The sequence below is a fragment of the Haemaphysalis longicornis genome, unplaced genomic scaffold, assembly GCF_048455015.1.
Source record: "Haemaphysalis longicornis isolate Haplotype H1 unplaced genomic scaffold, Haemaphysalis longicornis Haplotype H1 scaffold_3, whole genome shotgun sequence".
Lineage (NCBI taxonomy): Eukaryota > Metazoa > Arthropoda > Arachnida > Ixodida > Ixodidae > Haemaphysalis > Haemaphysalis longicornis.
In genome coordinates this window covers 3,510,048-3,531,282 of record NW_027526335.1, presented here as the reverse complement: position 1 = coordinate 3,531,282, position 21,235 = coordinate 3,510,048, and the positions used below count along the sequence as shown (strand labels likewise).

Sequence of the window (21,235 nt, the reverse complement as noted above, 5' to 3'; positions counted from 1 at the left end):
TGTTGCCTTCCCAGGAACAGTGCGGCATAATGTCATTCATGCCCCAACTCCTAGAATAGTGCCAAGCAAGGCATTATTACACACTTGATGCTATTTCAAAACAGCAAATGCAAGCTCCTACAAGCCAACGTTGGTCCCACTCATCTTTATGAAAATCAAAGCACAAAAACGAGTTTATCCAGGTATAATTTGGACCATTGAATTCACAGCGTAGGGCATCATTGAATTAACCGCATTGTGAAGAATATCTGACGTGCATATGCGATGACTTCTGAAAGCTAAGCAACCAAAAAAGCAATGCCTAATTTATCAGGTTCACTCAGCGAATTTCATCGAATCGTTCCTAACTTGGAGGAATGCGGCCGTTGGATTCAAGGCAGGCGTGAGCCCTAACGGAACCCGCTTTGGAAGGTTGATTCAACGACGTTAAAGGCGCAGCTCTCAGAGCAGTCGACGGCGTCGCTTGAGTGCACAGTTTCCATTGGCAAATTCTCCTAGCCGCCAGGTCACTATTCTAAGCGTGATGACCGGACTCTGGCGCTTCTCTTTTGCTTTTCTTCGTCGAGCACCTCAAACACATTTACAGCTGTGCTCAAATAAAGGCACAAAAGAAGTAAAACGTGTGCCTTGAGAACGTAACGCTTTTCAGTACTGACAACACTCGTATTCGCTCTGGCCCGTCCCATCTAAGCGGTGCAAATTTTCTTTGACTCAAAACCATAAGAAACACTTTCCGTGTAGTCTAATGACGGCTGTAGTGCAATCTTGAAGCGGTATAATGAATTGCTTAGCTCACAGCCGATACAGCATACTGATGTAACCCGATAAAAACTACCCTCGCATGGGCCCCCTGAATCCTTCCCCAGATTTCTTTCAATGCAGCGGATGGGAGGGAGGGCCTTCAGAGCAGGTTATTGTCGCTTCATTTCTCGCGGATATAAAAGGGAGGAAAAAAGTGGGCCCAGGATTCCTAAATACAAAAACTCAGATTATAAATTCACGTACGCTTTAACCTTTTTTTCAATGCGAAGTTAATAAGCCAAGTCGGCCACGCAACACTAGAGAGAGACGCGATTAATAACCAAGGCGCCCTCCATTCCTCTGCCCTAAGCAACGCATATGTTGCGACAAATATCTCTGCTGTTACGCAAGTATACTAAAATTTACGAGCTGAAAGAGACGCGATGAAGATCTTACGCTTAATCTCAATGGTGGTCTATCGCTTACGACCCAACTCTCTCTGTCTTCGTTTACGCAAGACCCCCGGCGTGTGGTACAGCCGACCCCCGCTTACAAGCGCGAGCCAGCGACCCCTCTGTCTTTGTTCCATTTTCTGTTGATAAACAGGAAAGGTTCATTCACAGATATCAATCTTGCGCGCAATACGTGAAGTTAGTTATAACTAGAGTTAGTAGCACATAAGACGGCCACGGGATGCCGCCTTTTCTCTATTCCTGTGAACTGTTTAAATAATGCCCCTTTCTCGGAAGGACGACATCAAGTAAATAACAAGAAGAGTAAGCTAAAATTAGTTCTTTGATAAGTTTGCTCGCTATATGTAAGTAATACGCGTGGCCATTCTCCCAACTGAAATGCCGAGTGGCGGGGGTACTCATTGATCCTATTCCTTTGAACTATTAAAATAGTACCTTTGCTTCGTCATTATGCTATTGAGCAAGTGTAAATAAGGTTCGAGTAAAACTGCTTGTAAGCCTTTTAAGCATATTTAAATCAGTAATCGGAGACGCGTAGGTGTCCTTTGACGTTACTGGCAACTCAGAGAGGTGTTGCGATGTTTCTGACATAAAATTGTTGCAAAATGGAGTTTATGCAGTCTTTGTAAACCAGACATTAGTTTTTATTGCGATTTTTACTTTTACTTTTTACTTTTACTTTTACTTTTTACTTTTATTCAAGATATTCGTCTCTATGAAAGCCGGCTGGTATTTTGAAACTTGTTAATGCGGGTTACTATTGCAATAAAAACAATGGCTATATGTGTAATCCTGAAAATGTTTTATAACTATTCTAAGCGGGCTCAGTTTGTTTTATAACGTTGGTGATCAGGAGAAAGACATGTTTAGCTCATGCTTTAATGCCACACAAATACAAAAAAAATTGGCTGGCGATTACGATACTCCCTAATGCGATATTTGGGCGCAGCAGCAGTGCGCTGAGGCAGCACTCACTCGTGGGTTCACTCGACGGCAGCGTTGATGAGCCTTTGCGTCGGTGGCGCGAAGTGCGTCTCAGGAAGGGACTGCGACCCGCGTCTTAAGCAGCGAACGCACACCATCGTCACGCGCACCAGCGTTTTCGCCAGCGTCGCGCAGACGACCGTCTCGTGCGGGCACAGCATACTGCCCCCCCCCCCCCCCCTTTCCTACCGCAGGATTTCGGACAGCGCTCGCGCCGCCACGGCGAACCGCCCTTCCCTCACAATTTCGCGACACTCTCCTCCTTTGCTGTTTTTCGCTATTCGGCCTTGCCATCGTACTCTCGGTTACGCCGACAACGCGGTTCAGCCCAGAGATGGCCGCCAAAGGGCTGCGCCCTAAAAGAACGCGCAGGTTATCTAAAGCATTTTTTATAGATTTCTCCCTTCCGGTTTTCTTACTATATTTCCCTTTATTTCTGTTTTTCTGGCGTCATATTGCTCCGCAGAAAGCTACGATCAATCTAAATGCACGGGCGCGTTCTTGTGTGAAACACTGATTACAAACTTGCACTTTGAGGCATGAAACTATCGTTCTGTTTGTCGCTTTCCTCCTCAGGCTCACCATAAAAGCAAGCTGTCCGATGCACCTCCGGAAATATCCTCTAGACACGCAGGCTTGTCCGCTGGAAATCGGAAGCTGTAAGGCCCTCTTCCTATTCATTCACCATTCACCGCTGCTCATTGCGCGTCTTGAGTTTCTTTCGTTTATCTTGATTACTGGACACCCGTAGCGTCACCATTTCAGCAAGCATTAGGGTGGTTTCTTTCAATGGCGAATGGGCTTTGGACACGCTATCTGGAATTGACTCACTCTTTATAGGTTCAAAACAGAGGATGCTGACACTTTCAGGTCTCTCAACGTGCACTTTTCTTTCGAGTGTCTGTAGAGATTCTCCAGCAAGGGCATGACACATGCATTAATTGACTATTTATTCCCTGTGCCCTTTACCGTCTACCATACGTGAGGTTTTTAGATAGTAGTGTATTGAGATGGGTCAGACGCGCATACATTCAGGCTCATGGAAAAACTTTCTTTTTTTTAATTTCATACATTCCTACACGAATCCCCCCAGATATCTGTCCATCCATGTACCGGCCAGTCTCACTGGAACATGCAACACGATCCTCCTTGTAGGTGTATATGTGCCATATGGGGGCTTCGTAAAAAAAACTTTTATTTAATAAACTGCCTCGCACAAGTGCTTTCCACACTGTTCCTCGTCCACCAGTGAACCACGGGAAGTAGCGTACGACGGGATAGATGTCATTTATAAACCACACTGGGCGCATGGATAATTTTAGTTTGCATGACTTAGCTACGGTTGTGCGCAACGTTGAGTCTCAGTCGATGTAGCTCATACCTCTCAGGGATCGCTCACGGATCCCGGAATTACACTTTGTGTTTACCTCATGAACAGGCATATGTCACTTTTGAAGCTTTTTCTCCGCGAATAGCAGGAGCTTCCAACCCAGGTCACGTAACACTGCCCTCTTACCCTCCCCAGAAAACGAGGTTCCAAAATTTGCTTCTAATCAGCGGGTTTTTTCTCTGGCAGCCGCGCCAGAAATAGTGTTACCCGCTATACCACGGTGTCCTGGTAGCCACTGAAGACAAATTAACTTACGTTCTCACACGGTGCGTGCGCTTTACATGCAAAAGTTATCGTGCACCGAGCAGGATGGTCGCTTGCGTAATGGAGCGACTCCCTCAGGTCTGCGGGCTCAGTGGCGATGAAAGTTTTGTGGCGGGGATTAAACATCATTTGTAGAGGTGCGTATACTTCGTAGTGGTGCCAATAATGTGCGCGCACTGGAGGCACTGCGAAATGCGCTGAATCTGACGCACGCATAGACGATTTCTTGTCTATTCCGGCGTACGGAGCTGCACATGGCCCACTATGCTGACGTACACAGCGGAAGAGCACTCTAATTGCAGCGTGTGTAGTTAGCCGGTAGGATTTCTGTGCTTTAACGACATCTGTGCATTGGTACCAATTTTCTGCGCCAGAAATTACTTGAATATAGATTTTCATCACGGTTCCCAGCCCCAAGAAGAAAAGTGTTTGAGAAGTGTCCTTGTATTTTTATGTGGCAGACACGTCACGTTGTCCCAAACAATCTTGCAATACCAATAAATGCTTGTTACCAAACTTCATTCAATTACAAGATATTTAATCATTGTCCAAAATGGTTTCGTAGAGGAAGTCACAAGAATATTTCCTGTACTGGAGCGCTCGGTAAAGCGTTTTTTGTTGAAGAGGAATTTTCCGGCGTAAACGTCTACTGATATGCTGCCGTGTGTTTGTTCCCAGTTGCGTATTCATCAAAGGAGGTGGTCTTCAAGTGGAAAGGCCCAAATCCTGTTGTGATATCACCAGACGTCACCCTTTCGCAATATGAATTTCTCAACGTCACCGCGAGCAACCTGACTACGTATGGACCCGGCGGTGGTTAGACCTATTTTCCTGCCCCTGTTTTTTCCTCTTCCATGTTAGCGTCTGTGTCTTGGTCAAGATAGATTAGAAACCAACAAATATTTAATGCGCTTAGCATAAACTCTGTTAATAATCCACTATGAAACCTTAGTTGCATCCTTGGGACACTTCAGTAACAAATGGTGCATTTTCTTGCTGTTTTTAAGGAATAATGGATAATATCTTTTCCATCTTCTTACGCATTGAATTCTTGTTAACTTGGTGCAGCCTGTTACGAAACGCTGCTAAGGCAATGACAAATTCTGCCAACAGCTTTAGAAATCGCGTAACCCGAGTTTTGAGGTGGGGCTTTGATTGTATATATGATAAGCTTCTAAACGAAACCAAAACGCTACCCACACTGTTTATGCCTTTACAAATAAGTGCTCGAGGTGAATTTCGTTCTAAATAACGACATTTACGTATTGTCAGTTACTGATCCATAAAAAATTGTTTCTTCCGGTAGCGCTGTACGATAAATAATACTGTGAAATATATTCGTAATCTTCGCCTCACTTCCTCCTTTTAGGTTGCCTTCCGGGAATGCGTACTAAGAACAAAAAAATAAACAAGTCCCGGATAGTGGCCATCGTTACAACTCAGCGACTAACTCGCGGTATATTATGGTAGCAGAGTTCTTCAATATATACCAGTTGCGAAACTCCGCTTCAGAATCCGGGCTGCGCGTGCCCCCTGCTCCATTGAAGCTGAGGGGGAAGTGTACTGGTGCACCCCTAGGGGACAAAAACTGAACTTCGATAAAGTGTTACTTAATCACAACTTTTTGTAAAATAAAGCTTGCTTTTTTTTATTGGAAGACATTTAATTATGTAAAAATTAATGTATTTATGCTCTTGTGGAGTTTTTTTTTTTCTTTTATGACTTACAGCAGCAGCCGCAAGCACTTGAGTGCCACTACTGCAACTTTCTGCCGATGGACAGACGACAGGCTAGTCAACTTGCCCCGTGCTTGCCCCGGCGCAGGGCGGCAACCGAAGACCGGCTTTCGATACATGGGGCCTGTGGGCAGCTTCGCAACTGGTGTATATCCAATAACTATGTTATGGTAGAGCTTGAAATCAGCTTGTCTCATTCTTTTTATTTCGGTTTCCTCAATAAGACGGAAGCAAAGAGGCAAAGACAAAGTGGCAGCAGTGAAAATAATATGTATTGGAGAGGAGGAGAGAGTGAGTGAAAACGTGATTTTTATTAAACGAAGTTTGTTCGTTGCCGCGTCCAACCACTTCCGCGCTCAAGGCACGAAGGTGGAAGCAAAGCTCCTCGGCGCTGCTTGACAGTGCGCGAAGGAGGGGAAAGCCCGCAAACTGCCCCCTGCATTGTGTCCCTCTCTTTTGTTTTCCCTCTGGCAGAAGTGCGCTCGTCCCTCATGGCCCGGTTCATCCTCAGCCGACGGCGGGGCTACTTCATTCTTCAAATCTACGCACCTTGCTCCATGATCGTCGGCGCCTCTTGGGTCGCCTTTTGGATAAACCGCAGCGATGCCGCAGGCCGCGTCGCTGTAGGTCTGTCACCAGGACTGCTGCTCCTTTGCTCGCAACCGCGTTTCACCTACACAGCAGAAATTTCTCCTTCCGACAAGGGACCAGCGCGTGAGCTGCGGTATTACTGCGGTAAACGAGGAAAACGCTCAGACGTCCCACCAGCTCGCTAATTTGTAGTCTGGATTTAGAAATCGAATTCAAGACAACAGCGATTCAAAACCATTCAAGGCCATTAAAGACAGCCTCAAGGTCGTCGTTTATAAAAAGGAAAACCGGGCCATTTCCACTAACGTGAAACCTGTGGAGGGATGAAGCATGCAGTGTATAAGTGTATTCAAAGATCGTAAGTCTCTCTCTTGCCACATGGCGCGCGCTGACATACGCGACATCCCAATTACGAAGATGAAAGAGAAGTGGAATTCGAAACGGAGAACTGCAAATTTTGAAGTTAAAGCGAGTACAGAGCGAAATAGAAGCAAGCAAGCAAGCGAGAACGAAAAACGAGCGGCCCGGTGCGTTCTTTTAGTTCTCGTTTTTGCCCATGCAAATGAAACGTTGTAGCGCGAGGCGTTGGAAAACGAGTGTCCCAGTGTTTTAGTACCGTGACCACACGAGAATACGATGACGAACGACGATGACGACATGAGACGCCTGCAGCCAGAGCCCCTAATGTGCTTCGCACCTGAAACGCCCTTTATAGGTGCAGTGACTGAAGCTTGAGCACATTCTACAGAAATAAACACAGTGAAAAGGTTGCTCTAGGAGCTCCGACCTACCATTCACAAAAACGTGATGTGCAATCGCGTGCAGGAGCAGTTTTTCACCACTCCTGTAAGATCTCTCAGGATTATCCTGAAGGGAGATTGCCTTCTGGCTAGAGCCGCGAGGTTAGGCATCCAGCGCCTTGTATGGCAAGACCTCAACCTATCCTAACGAGACCAAGTTCAGGCCATATGCGATGTTTGATGTACGCTGCATTGCGGCAGTGTTCGCAATGCATGAATGTGCTGTTGACTCTTCTTGGTCTTGCAAAGAGAGCGGGGATTCCGCAGTGAAGGCGGGTGGGCTGTAGCTGCAGAAGTAGTCCGTACACCAGTTTAATTTTAGGACGCGGCTTCGATTCCCGGCCGCGGCGGCCGTTTTTCTGATGGAGGCAAAAAGCGAAAACGCCCGTGCGTTCGAGATTTCGGTGCACGTTAAAGATCCCCAGGTGGTGAAAAAGAATCCGGAGCCCTCCACTACGGCGCGCCTCGCCGCCTATGTAGCGTTGGCGCGTTAAAAGTCATAATCAATCAATCAAATCAGTTTAATTTTAACTCGTATTATAAATCGGGCTTTCTCGTACTCTTTATTGTCGTGCCATGCAGCAAAGCCAACTGTTTCCCGTCCCCTCCAAGGTTTGGCTCAATGTGGAAAGCGCTCCGCGGGACACTATGCAAACCGCATACCATGAAGTGCTTCGCATACACCTTCGGTTCTGTAGACATCTCTTAGAAGTAGTGGTAGCACTTTCAATGTGGAGCAGGGGGACCAGTGGTCCAATTATGGGCGATTAGGAACGGGAGAGAGGATTAATACAGACATAACAGAATAAGCCGCTACAGAGAGAGTTCTTCGTGGGCACTGTGAGTTTATATTTTTTGGTCTTGTAGGTCGTAGCGAAGGATACAGATCCAACATACAGAGTACGGTCGGCCAAATCTTTAAGCAGCGTTCGGGAGCGGCGACTTTTCATGCGTCAGCGACGTATGACGGAAGCCAAGTTGCAAACGCTTAGAAACCGCGCTCAGCCGGGCCCACCGTCTGCTGGGCTGTTCCTTCCCAAGAGCGTCGTCAGACCGAAAAATCGCCGCTCCCGCACGCCGGTTAGACATGGCCGACTACCAATGCTGGGACGCTTTTTAGAGAATTTCGATAGGATGCGAAAGTAGGGCAAGTTAAGGCAATGTGCTGCAGTGTGGTAAGTGTGCAGGTGTTGGGCAGGTTGGCCGTGAAACACTCGCGTCAGGTTTCTGGTGTTTACATCTCGCAGAGAACAGTTGTTAAAGGAATTTCGGGCCTTGCAGCAGCGACATTGATTTTCGTTGTTCAGATGGACGACCATCTGCCGGCTCCGTTTCTTGAGCGCGGCACACAATCCAATACCTTCCCTGAGTCAGGTGCTGCCGTCACCATTTACGGCATCTTGTGATCACCGATACCCTCACTACTGACCTAATTAAGCTACAGACTTCGCATGATTGCTCTCGCCGTGATTTGTAAAAATAGCTGTAATACACCATTTTTCCCACGCACTCATTCCGCAATCGTGTTAAAAATGAGGAAAATCCTCCTATCCATACACATCGCAATTATCCGCTCATAGGCACAGTCCCGGTTGCGATACAAGCAACAAAGTAACTTCTGACAAAGTAACGACCCGACGTTCGGGCTCTCGTTGACGGCGCAGGCGCCACGACCGTGCTGACGCTGGTGACGATGGGCTTCGGAGGGCGGGCGTCCCTACCACGGGTGGACTACGCGACCGCGCTCGACTGGTTCGTCATCATGTGCTTCACGTTCGTCTTCGCGGCGCTAGTGGAGTACGCCTGCGTCAACTACATCGAACGCTTCCTTCTGCACCGGCAGCGGAAGCGGCTCGAAGCACTCGCCCAGCAAGAGGAGCGCAGGGAGCTCGCCAAGGTGAGAGAGAGAACATTCCCGTGCTTGAGCGCGGGTAAACTAAGCTTGTCGAGCGAAAGCTCGGTTTCCAGCGCGAGAGGAGGCGGTACTTGCCTCCTTGAGTCATTTTCTAACGACACGCGCCCTTACTCTTTCCTATATCCCTTCCTCCTCATTCCTCAATTTGGAACGCCGAGCGACTAGACGCTTTCACTGCGCAACCCGACGAGGCGCTGGCTTGACCTTGACTGAGGTTGAAGGTTAGATTGACGCTACGCGGCGTTTTCTGGGTTTGTGCCTAAAATAATAGAGTTTTCGCTCTAAAGAACTCTATTTAGCTTCCGATGGGCTAATATGGATGGCGGGTTACCGGTGGTGGTAGCCTGTCAGTGACCGTGGCACCTAGCTGGACGATGTTATCCAGACCTTCTCCATTCGTTCACTGCGTTCATTGATCCATGAGAAAGAGCCATCTGTCAGCTGGCCCAATTTTCAGTCATGTAGATAACTGGCTCACCCCAGATAACTGGCTCGCCGCGATGCGAATTGCTGCCATTGCTCGGCACGGCTAGAACGGTTCTCATGTTGAGTGCGAACTTATATTTACCCACGGGGCAGATTCAGTATTTTAATTAAATGAGTCTAGCTATACGTGCCATCCATACCCCCAGTCTAAAATCACAACAGGAATACCGCAAAAAGCTAACCACAATTCCTGTCGTACGACAAAAAACTTTGTTGGGACAACATTTGTCCTGTTGTTACGACAAAACAGGAATTCAGCACGACGGAAAATCAAAATCAGGACAGGAATGCGACACACGACAGAACATGAGAATTACGACACGGTAATAATACGACAAGACGACAGTGCCACACGCGAAGATACGACAAACTACAGAAATTTTTTCTTGTCGTCTTTTTCGACTGGGCCGTGACATAAGCATTTGCTTTGGAATCAGCCATGCAAATCTAGGTAGCTAGGTGGAACTAATCGTCGCACTAATCAGTACGTTTGAACATTTTCTGTCGTATATTGCAGGCAGCCGGTTATTCCTTAAAAATCAGGTTTCATTTCATTTTCACGTGTTTTTAAATGGGTTTGTCTGTTTTTGCTCCAGTTATGTCTGAGCTGAAATACAACGCCATCCTTTTTACATATATTTCCCTCTGTAAAGCCGACTTCTCAATTACTGGCAGCATCTTTTAGAAACACAAACTCCTTTTGTTTGCTGAAAAAATATTTGAATCCTTTCTACTCCTTTTTTTTTTCGCCGGTAGGTTTACTTTCCCATTCTTGCTTTCTTTTTTCTTTACTTTGCTTTCTCTTCTTCAAATTCTTTTTCTCGCACAGTATGCCGCCTTTTTACTTTTTTGCTCTTTTTTTTGCGGTACTTGCACGTGAACCCTACCAACAGGGCTCAGCAGCGCAATAAGGGCGTTTCTAGTGACAAATACGCCTAAACAAACTCGAACGTGTGCCGTATAGTTCAGCAAATATAACTTTCTTTTTTTTTAATATCAGTCCATTTCATTCGAATCGGATTTGTGGCTGGCGAGGAAAATTTTCCGGGTTCTGGCGCAACTCTATCGAGATCTTTAGAAAGAAAATATCAACGGAGGCCTTAGAGTAGAATATTTTTCCTTTTTCTCGCGAACGAGCTCTAAAACGGCAGTGTTTGCTCGCCGCTTACTGTGTTTACAAGCGCAACTGGCAACGATATGCATGGCGTATATCAAAGACAGTCCTCCGCACAGCGAGTCAAATTTTGCGCGTAGGACGTAATGCACCTACGAAGGTAGAAGCCTTCCACGCGTGTCCTGATCACAGCCTGAGAGCCCGTACCACCCACGGCTGGTTCGTCGAGCGCAAAGGAGAGAGAGCGTATTTTGTCCGACTCTTCCTCGTCGGCGTGGCGAGAATATCAAGCGGTCGCCAGCCTTCGAACGGAAACAAAGAAACCGAGCCTGTCGCTTGGGTATTTGCGTGCTATCTTTGAGTGTTTCTTCCATTTTGTGAGTGCGCCCATTTCTCGGCCATTATTAATCGGTGCCGGAACGAACAGCAAGGTAACTTTGGTAGTAACGAATGCGGACGCCTCCGGCGCAGCTCATTAAAAACACTGACCCGGCTCCGCTAGTGCCAAGTACGGCACATCCAGTTCAAGGTCCTCCAGTGGAAGCGGTAAATACAAATTTGAGCCTTTGTTCGCTGGCCATGTTCGCTAGACGATTCGCGTCAAAAAATGTATGATATCTTTCTGGGGCATATATCTGGGAAATGAGGTCACGTGGACGCCATAGGAACCGACAAAGAAATTTTTCAGATGACAAAAAAAAATGATTGCCATCGTTTCATGGTGGTCAATTCGAGACTACCACGCGAACTACCGCGTTGCCCCTTGGCGAATCTTGGCGCACTTTGGTTTTTTAAGCCCCTAGTTCTATTAAAGGTGGTCTATGCATTTGATAATCTACAAATACATTCAAACAGCACACCACTGGTTCCAGGTTACAATATACAGCTTTATTAGCACACATTCATCACGGCTAGACCATTATGAGATAAACAAACATGTAGTTGGTTAGACTAAACGTGGCTGTAAGTTAAACCGCGTTAAACGACGCATATTTTTCAGATTGAGCGGGAAACGACGCTGTATTTTTACCCCGAGTTCGCTCGGTATCCAACAACACGACCAGCTTATGGTCCTAATATATCCGTGCTTACAACTGCACACATCCACTACACATACAGAAGTCAGCTGAGACAGCCGAACGAGGCGGCAGGTCGCAGTGCCAGGGACATTTCGCCAACGAGAAAGATCTGCTCTGTATCCTTCTGGCTCAGCAGGCACTCCGCTCTGCGCATGCCCACCTGTTGCCTAGAAACAGAGCTGCATGCTCGTCTTTCCTCCTGGCTTCGCGTTCCTCACTCGTGTTGGTTTCGCACAAGGGCGTGCTTTTCGAAAATTGCACTGCTGGCGGCGCTAAAAAGTTCCTTTTAGTTGTTTAGTTTGCGAACAATACAAGAAAGAAATATTAAACAAGCCAGATCACGCAGCACCATCCATTTACTCGAGTGAGTTTTCTCAATTTGATGCCCCGTCCTTAATTCTAAGCAACCGCATATTAAAGGACGTACTTTACTGTTGGTGTGGTTGTTTGTAAATGCTTTCTAGCCTTTAAATGAAATCTGAAAATGTTCTTGAAGTGGTGAATGCAATTGTTCTGAGGTTGAATTTTATTCGAATAGCTATGCCGCATATTGCCCCGCCTTAGAGGCATTGCAGACTATCTACAAACTCGGGGCTGTTCTATGCCTACCTGAAATGGTGATCGTCTTTTGAAGCGCCATAGATGTCGTATTCGGCTACAAATGTCTTACACTGAAGTGGCGTCTGTTAATCGGTTGCCTTTCAGTTTACTCTCAAGTATCAACTGCCGGAAAATTAGCTGGCGTGTTGTGGGCAGGTTATAATTCACCCGGTGCTTTTAGGCCCAGTGCGGAGACATAAAGCTTGAAGAAAGTTTTCCGTAGGTTCTTGTTCAGGGCACCTACTACGTGAATCATGTTTTTGTTCATCGTTGCCTGCATGCTTGTGAACTCGCTTCGCCCTTAACGTCTGTGACGCCAGGCTCTCTAGGCGGGCTGCTGAACCACACGTCTTGTTTGCGCGCACGTCTAGAGATTATATACAAACGCAAGAGGCGGTGCAATCTCTTCTATAACATCAAATTTGCTAAGACAACCCGACAAACACCACGACGCTGATGAGGGTAGGAAAGCTTTTTGAGTGAGTGAGTGAGTGAGTGAGTGAGTGAGTGAGTGAGTGAGTGAGTGAGTGAGTGAGTGAGTGAGTGAGTGAGTGAGTGAGTGAGTGAGTGAGTGAGTGAGTGAGTGAGTGAGTGAGTGAGTGAGTGAGTGAGTGAGTGAGTGAGTGAGTGAGTGAGTGAGTGAGTGAGTGAGTGAGTGAGTGAGTGAGGGAACAATAAGCAGCTAGCTAGCTACCACTGCTGCCACCACCTTTGTAGCTATTTCGCTGTCAGGCTTTTTATAATTTAGAGTGTTCGTTATTCACTACTGGTTATTTTACTACCCACCGGAAGCACCAAGTCCGGCAATAAGCAGGTATGAGCTCTCTTGTACAATTTAAAAGTACAAAGATGCAAAATTCAGAGACCCCGAACTGAATTTTTTCGACCAATTCACACTCATGTTTCGTGGGAGGAGTACGTTCTTTCCCTACACAGGACTCATCCCCGTCTATTCTCTGTGACCGGTTATCCCGTCGCACTGAACATTTTTCAGGGGAAATTTAGCCAGATTGGAGGTGGTTTTAAAGTGTGCATCCGACGCGTGGAAAAACATAAAGACGCTGTCAGCTATGAAGTAGGCAAGAAAAAATGTCTAGGAGGCTGAGGGGGCATATTGCAAATTAACGTTGCAACATCGCAATAGTTGGCGTGGCATACGCAAGCGGCGCATAGTGTTCCGCCTTCTGTCGCGCATTACAGATAACTAAAGGCTGCGGACTTCGACTTAAGTGTCAGATAACCGATCGCATGAGGTAGAATGCGCAATAGCGCCACAGATAAACTAATGCACTTCAGTTTCTCTATAGGACAGCGATGTGGTATTGACTTAGGGGTTGTCTTTTTACTGACCGCAAACACCGCCGTTTGATCTCCATGGTTGAAAAGCAGGAAATTAACGGATTTTCCGGTATAAATAAAAGATAAAAGGCTCTTTTTGGTGCAGCCACTACTGCCGTTGAGTTGGCTTACGCCACTGACATCTCGTACGAGAACTTTGCTAGGTCCATGGGCGGGACTCGTTCTATTAGGCCAGCTGTTCTTTCACGACACCACCCACGCTATTTGTGTCACCACTACGAAGCGTTCATTCCCCATCACATGTCCGCAGGAGTTCAAGGAGTCTGCCCCGGAAGACGCGGAGAACTCGGCCGACTCGGAGAACGTCCGGCTCCGTCTGGAGCAGGCCGAGGAGGAAGCTGGCGAAGAGGCGAGGCGGAGGCAGGCTGCCTCGGCGGCCTTCGGCGGTTTCCTAACCCGATTCGGGCTCCGCTGGCGGCCCAAGCAGCGACTCGGCGACAGCCACCCCACCACGGCGTACGCGCGGTGCAGCCGCGGCGGCGGTGGCAGTCGGGGTCCCGCAGTCCCGGAGGAGCGCCTCACCCCGAGTGAAGTGGCGGGCGAACTGGACGCGTGGGCCCGCATCATCTTTCCCATCACGTTCACGACGCTCAAAGTCATGTACTGGACGCTGTTCCTCTACTTCGTCGACGACGAAACCCCCGAGGACCCGCCTGCGCAGAACTGAATTTCCCGCTCGCACTTTCCTCTCAACCTCTCTCTCCTTTTTTTTTTTTTTTTTCTTACAAGGGAATTGAAAAGCGTCGCGCTGCGGGCGTTCTGCGCCTAAGAAGCCCCCCTTGGGAAACTTAGCGCTGCTTGTCAACTGACGCGACAGTTGTTGGCCCTTCGCGCCCACGACGCGAACGCTTTCTTCGCCCCCTGGTGACGGTGTTGTGACGACAAGACTGCAATGCGAGTGACGATTCTTCGGGCGCGTGTAGTGGTGTGTTTGTGCAACGCTTGACTAGCCCAAGTGGGCCGTGCACTGCACTAAGCGGCCGAATGAAAAAGAGACCAGGGCCAGGAAAAGATGACCACGCAACGAGGAAACCGTTCAGCCTTTCTTTACATCGTGAAGACACTGCCTGCGCATTGAGAAAGTTGGCTATGTGTTCAATTTGGCGCCGGGGTTATGATGCTTGGCGGCTTGTTGCTTGCTCACTGATAGCGCTGCTTGACATGCGTATACCCGAAGCTCTGCTGCCAATGAAAAGAAGTATTGATTCATTCCGAGCACGTAGAATTCGCTCTAACTTACAAGTCTCCGTTCACTTCTTGCTTGTTTGTGGCAGTCTAAAGAGTCACGATGTGCGGATTCAGACTGTGTTCCAGGAATGAACGAATGAGGTCCACTTTTCCATAGACGTGGGGCATCGCGAATAAGAAATAGTTTTCCGCGATGCTTGCGAGGCATCTCTCGTTCGGTGAGACTTTTAGGGCATCATGTACACACAAAGAGAGAAATAAGACGCGTTGACAAGAGGCAACATCGGACAAACACTGCTCCAAGAAAGCTTACTTAACGGGGCTGGATCGCTATCTAGAGATGGCAGAAGATAGCCGCTCCTCCGCGAAACCCGGGAATATTGGGCGCCAATAAGTTCAATCATTTTCCACATACACACTTTTGATTCTGTTCTTGCAGCAGACTGCACATGCCTGCCACAAACGAATGAAGAATACAAAAACGTAAGGTAGCTTTCACTTACCCGTTGGTAAGGAATATACGTCGATCTCTGATGTACACGCTGTGTTTGTTTTTGTTTCTTTTAACAGAAACGACCCGTCCTATTAATAGCTCCCGCAATCTGCTTCACTGACTGCCCACAACCGAGATAATAGAGAACTACTGTCCACCCTCTTGCCACCTTTTTTTAACAGTTAGAGAGGTTAACGCAATCGAGATGCGAAGAGTACGGTGCAACTGGGCGGAATTAAAGTTTATTCTTCAGGAAGCTGAACCACAGGGAATCGCAGGATAGCTATCACTTTTATTTATTTATTTATTTATTTATTTATTTATTTATTTATTTATTTATTTATTTATTTATTTATTTATTTATTTATTTATTTATTTATTTATTTATTTATTTATTTATTTATTTATTTATTTATTTATTTATTTATTTATTTATGTATTTATTTATTTATTTATGTATTTATTTATTTATTTATTTATTTATTTATTTATACTGCAGCCCCATATTAAAACTCTAGAAGGAGAGTGGGGAAAAGGGCAGTACAGGAACAACAGACCGTGGAATATATTCATGACGTAAAAAACTAGCTCTAGTGGATTATACAACGAGTAAACTAAAGGAATCTTAACAAAGCAAAACGCAAAACAAAGCGCAAAGCGCAAAACGGTGACAAAGCGCAAACAAAGCGCAACAAAGCGCAACGGTGAAACAAAGCGCAAAACGGTGAAAAAAAGTCAATAGGTAATTATGGCAGAAAAAAAAAATTTCAGTGCATGCAAAATTTATTTCCTGGCACAGAAAAAGTTCAATAAACGGGCAACCATGCTGTGGTTAGTTAGACTTCATATGTTGAGAACGCCAGTTGCGGTGGTTGTTCCCCTTGTGTACATTGTCCCTTATAAGAAAACAAGATGCGCAACAAAACAAACAACCAGGCTTGAAGGCATGGCTCAAATGAATTCTGCCACCGCAGGACGCGGGAAAATGTATTTGCGAGTTTGTTGTCAGACAAGCCTGCATTGTTGTGAACTGGCATTGTGAGTGCACCTTCAATCTAGAGTGATGCCGCGTGTATTATGTTTATTTCAGCAGTCACAGCCGCCAACGTTTGTCGAATGACTGCATATGCACGGAGTCTACGCTAAGTTTCACTGTACAACATGTTTTCTCATCAACATTTTTTTTCTAAGCTGGCGCTATTCTTAATAATCACCGTTGACGATAGCCGCATGCTTCAGGTATCGTTACGTAAACCTGCATTTCCGCTTTAATGTCATGAAGTCACTGGTTTACCTACTTGGCGAGAAAAGAAATACCGACACTTGTGCGCTCCATTTCACATTTCTCTGTTTACGTTTTCATTACAGCTCATTGCATTTCGATAGCGCACATGTCAGTGTTCGGTACAATGCTGCACGTGAAGGTGTTGTGTGAAACCATCCCCACAGGCACGTTGTTAGCGGAAACAACGACCAAGTACAAGAATGCGAAATGACAACGCAATCACCTGCCACTGGTGTGTTTATTTCTGGGGAGCCACGTTTTCACGGAAGGACCGAGTGATTACACTCCTGACATCACCTTGCTTTAGCGGACCTTATTACCGGCGATTGGTGCTCTTTGTCCTCACAAGTTCTTAAAATCGAACAACCCAACCACATGGTGCATGTGTGTGAAATCAATTAAACTCGCATAATGACAATGCGCGAACGGCACCTGATTGCTCTTCAAAAGACACGGCCCTAGAATAATCTTGAGAGATACTGGTCCTTGTAATACGCGTTCTTCAATAGATTGCTGGTACCTGCGGCACACAGGGCAACATTTTATCTGACGCAGCCGCCAGCGCATGTCGTTTCAGTTGCAGCACGACCAAGCTTCCTTTACTGCTGAGGTCCTTGCGAGCGGATGGAGTGCGCCAACGTCGGAGTGGCTGGACCGCACCGCAGATACCAATCTCTCTGTGCCCTTGATTTGAACTGAATATTTGGCGTCTCGCGCGTTGTGAACGAGCGGTCTGACGGGGAAGCTGGATCTTGTTCTTCTAAACGCTGTTTATACCTAAGACTTTAAGTTTAAGATACAGTGGAAAAACTCACGGCAACATCCAAGGTGCGCTGCGCTAAATAATTTCAAACTTTTTTGTGCGTTTTGTTGTCCAATTGTGTTGTCTGATTTTGTTGTTCACCACGTAGTTGAAAAAAAGACGTTTTATTCGCCACGGAATTGTGCATGCGTTTGACGCGCCGCAAAATAGCAGAAAGTTCTCGAATACGAAACGCTAAACGGGGATTGGAAGTATACAGCTATTATATCTTCGTTGACACTTTTCCGCGCAGTATCAAAGAAAGAGTCAATAGAAGTCCAATATCGCGGGAATAATCTACCGCTTCCTTTTGGAACCCCTACGAACTACAGTCTTTAACTTGGGATAAACAGTGAGAACTGCAAGTTACCTGACAGGCGTCACTGAACCACTGCGCGAGGAAAAGGGTGAGTAATATTTCGCAAGTAAAATAAACGGGCAACCATTACGAAACTAACAAACGGATGAGTCCACCCCCATTCATACCAAGCGGAGAGACTGTCTCGTCACGTGGGCGGCCATTTCAAACGCCCGACTTACCTTGCCAGGATTCAAGAAAAAACTTAACCATACCTTCTTAAGAAAGTTGAAAGAAGCGCGAGAGCTTTCTGACATCAAAACTGTGTAAAAGTGCGTCAGAAGCTTCGCTAAACGTGCATCCAATGTTTACTGAAAGTGAGTCTAATGGATCCTCAAGCCTTCGAAGACCCGAATCGCAAACGGAGAAAAGAACCATGCGACCATTCTTTGCGCACAGAGTAAACGCGTCTATATTCGAACGATCTAAATGTATACCAATTCGTGGTTTGTGACATAAATGTATAAGGTATACTATTGTACTTCTTCTTCATGATCAATAAGTGTATTGTTTTATCTAAACCCGTTCCTTTTTCGCGATTTTCAAGTAACCGTTCTGACAAATTGAGTCCGCCCTAAAAATCGATTTTTTTAGGTCGACCAACTGGTCTATGAGGAAATACGTTAGTTTTTTTCAGGATTCCATCGGTCCCACTCAGACATGTTTCGCTAAAAAATGCCGAATGCTCACACGTACATAGTGGAGGACCTGTGGGGCGTACATTAATTTAGCCACCAATAATATAAAGCCAACCTTGGTCCTGGAAAGATGTGGAAGCTCCCGTTCCTCCAAGACGCACCATGCACAGAATATGACCCGAACTAGTCACAGTTACGACATATATACGTAACAGCACCCCCAGCTTGCGCATGGTAACATAGCCCCAGCGAATAGGACCGAACTATCATGTGGCAGTCTCCACTGTTCAAACTGAAAATTTTGATATTTCTGCAGATTTACAGAAGGCCCAGCAGCCAAGAAAAACGGCTGCGTTAAGGTCCGTTCACACTTACGACGAAATCGAGCGAAAGCGACGGAAATTCCATCGCTTTGTCGCGCGACGATCGTTTTTGGCGAATGTTCGGGACCAGTTTTCGTCGCGCGACAGAATTCCCGTCGCTTTCGCTCGCTTTCGTCGGAAGTGTGGACGGATGTTTAGTTCCACGACGTGATACACAATATCCTTATTACCACACGCATAAGTAACCTCATACGCATACGCTAACACCTTGACACCTATCATTTAACAACTGAAACCTCGGATATCAGGACTGGAGGGAACAAGGGGGCAAAGAGGCTCAAGGTGAACAGAAAAAAGCAAGGCCGAAAAGCGGCGCCCCAGCCGAACCAACGAGTGAGGACAGAAAGCTTTCTGTTTACAACCAGCTGAATTGGGCTGTTGGCGTGGCAAGGCGGGATTTCTGAAAGAGGTAAATTGTAGACTGAGATTAGGACCTAAATTTAGGTCCTGCGGACAGCAAAGTTTGTTCTCTATCTCTCTCTCTCTCTGAGAGAGGAAAAAAGTTAAAAATTGTCAAACACCCAGCTAAGTCCTTGTAAGCAAGGGTAGCGTTCTCAGAGCTATCAGACGTGAGAACGAGGGGTGTGAATATTAGTTTGAATACTGCGACCGTGCGTTTCCCGAGCTTGGTGTGTGCCTACAATGTTTCTATACCAGAATGCTGCCGATATAGATTGATAGCTGGAAATACGACTTCCATCGCTAGGGCAGATGCTGTTTGGTATAAAAACAGTATGGCCGCGCGGTAAACAGTGAGTGGCCGAGCCCTTACTGGGGGGCATACTGTATAACCTAAACAAATACTAACAGATCTGATCCCGGAACGACTTGTCGTATTACGCTGCCGAACCATATAAGGAGCTCTTTTTTGACATCAGTCAAATCCACCAAATCAGAATTTGAGAAAACAGCGAAACTTTATTACGGGACCCAATGCAACGCCGTCAAAGCTTCTATGTGATACGTTTCACGTGTGAGGTAGCTACAAGTAATTAGAAGGTAAATGGCTAATTATTACTTGTTATTTTTTAAATTATTTTTTACTGATATCATAAATAATTAATTCATCTCGCCGGAAACTCCGAGCTGTAATGTGGGAACTCACAAGGAGACCGCCATGTTGGTTATATATTACGTAAAACCAAAAGCACACTCGCATCTGGAAAATGGATTATTTTGATTCGTGCGACAATCGGATCTGGCTCCTTTTCGATGCAAAATACGAACTGCATACACGTTCGCAGGCCGTTACCTGACCTATTTTGTTACAACCTGTTCTTTAGGGGAAAGTTGTCGACTTTTTCTTGGCATTACGGGTTTATCTAACTTTGTTGGTGAAGAGCTTGAAGGCTTCTAACCGGTCGGTGAAGAGCTTGAAGGCTTTTTGAGTGTGGAAAGTGTAGGCATTTCTGATCAGAAGCAGGAACAACCTGACGGGGTGCAAACTGTATTGGCACAAATCGATCGAAAGCTGACCTTTGTTAATGGCCGCTATGAAGTGGCTCTACCTTGGAAATTGAGAACTGGGCAACTGAAATACAGCCGCCCACGAGCAATCAAGAGACTCAAATCTCTAGGGTTAAAGCTGTCCCGTAATCAAGAGTTTAAAGTGGAGTGTGGCACTACGATTAGAAATTACATGAACATGGGTCATGCACAAAAGGTTCCACTGCCAAGCAATGCCAACAACGTTTACTACATGCGGCATCATACCGTAATACGTAGCGAGTCGACCGCAAAAGGGTGCTCATCGTTTTCGATGTCTCTTCTCATCGGCCCGGTGCTACGCCCTTAAACGATCATTTGGAAAAGAGACCGAGGCTTGTTGCAGACATGGCCAAGCTTCTAATTCATTTCCGCATGTATCTAGTAGCTATGACAGCCGACATTGGAAAGGCTTTTCTGCAGATCAGTGTCCGGAAATTGGACAGGGATGCTCTCAGGTTCCTCTGCTTTAGAAGGCTACCGAAAAAAGACGAACGCTAACCTGAAATAGAAGATTATAGGATGGCCAGAGTCCCATTCGGCACAAAGGCTAGTCCGTTCCGGCTCAATGTCACGCTTCAACATCATTTGAAAACAGTTAAAGGACCACTTGCTGGGACAGCCGATCTAAAGTCGCAGTCATTTTACGTGGCTGACCTACTGGTTGGAGCGCCCAAAGAAAGAGAGGCTATTAATATATTTTATGAATCGAAAAACATAATTGAAGCTGCTGACATGAACTTAAGGAAGTGGGCCTTTAACTCGCAGTACTTACGTGAGCTCTTCGTGGCGCGTGAAGGATGTCTCTCTATGGAAACTCTCAAAATTCTTGGTTTTCTGTGGAATCCAGAGAAGGACCTCATAACAGTTTCCACAAAGGCTGTACAAGGACGGTCCGACATGAAAAGCGATTGCTAAATGTATGTTATTCAAGTGGTGGCCAAAATATTTGACCCGCTAGGCTTGCTTGCTCCTTCACGATCGGAGCAAAATTTATTTTTGAAGAGTTATGGCAACGAGGCGTCGGTTGGGATGATAATTTACCAAGTGATTTGGAAAAACACTGGTAGA

The 21,235-nt window shown here is 46.3% G+C and overlaps 1 protein-coding gene across 3 annotated transcripts in view; it reads left to right on the top strand.

Annotated features, from left to right (window-relative positions):
• LOC144173874 (gamma-aminobutyric acid receptor subunit alpha-6-like) overlaps positions 1–18,141 on the top strand; it is an 86,674-nt gene extending 68,533 nt beyond the window's left edge. Inside the window, exons 5-9 of one of the 3 annotated variants that reach the window (XM_077702168.1) lie at positions 2,775–2,857; positions 4,531–4,651; positions 6,063–6,211; positions 8,644–8,876; positions 13,783–18,141. In XM_077702168.1, the coding sequence (XP_077558294.1) occupies positions 2,775–2,857; positions 4,531–4,651; positions 6,063–6,211; positions 8,644–8,876; positions 13,783–14,199 (1,003 nt within the window). In that variant the 3' untranslated portion in view covers positions 14,200–18,141. Of the gene's footprint in view, positions 1–2,774; positions 2,858–4,530; positions 4,669–6,062; positions 6,216–8,643; positions 8,877–13,782 lie in introns of all 3 variants that reach the window. The other 2 variants (XM_077702167.1, XM_077702169.1) reach the window with 2 other exon arrangements.
• Positions 18,142–21,235: the final 3,094 nt, after the last annotated feature.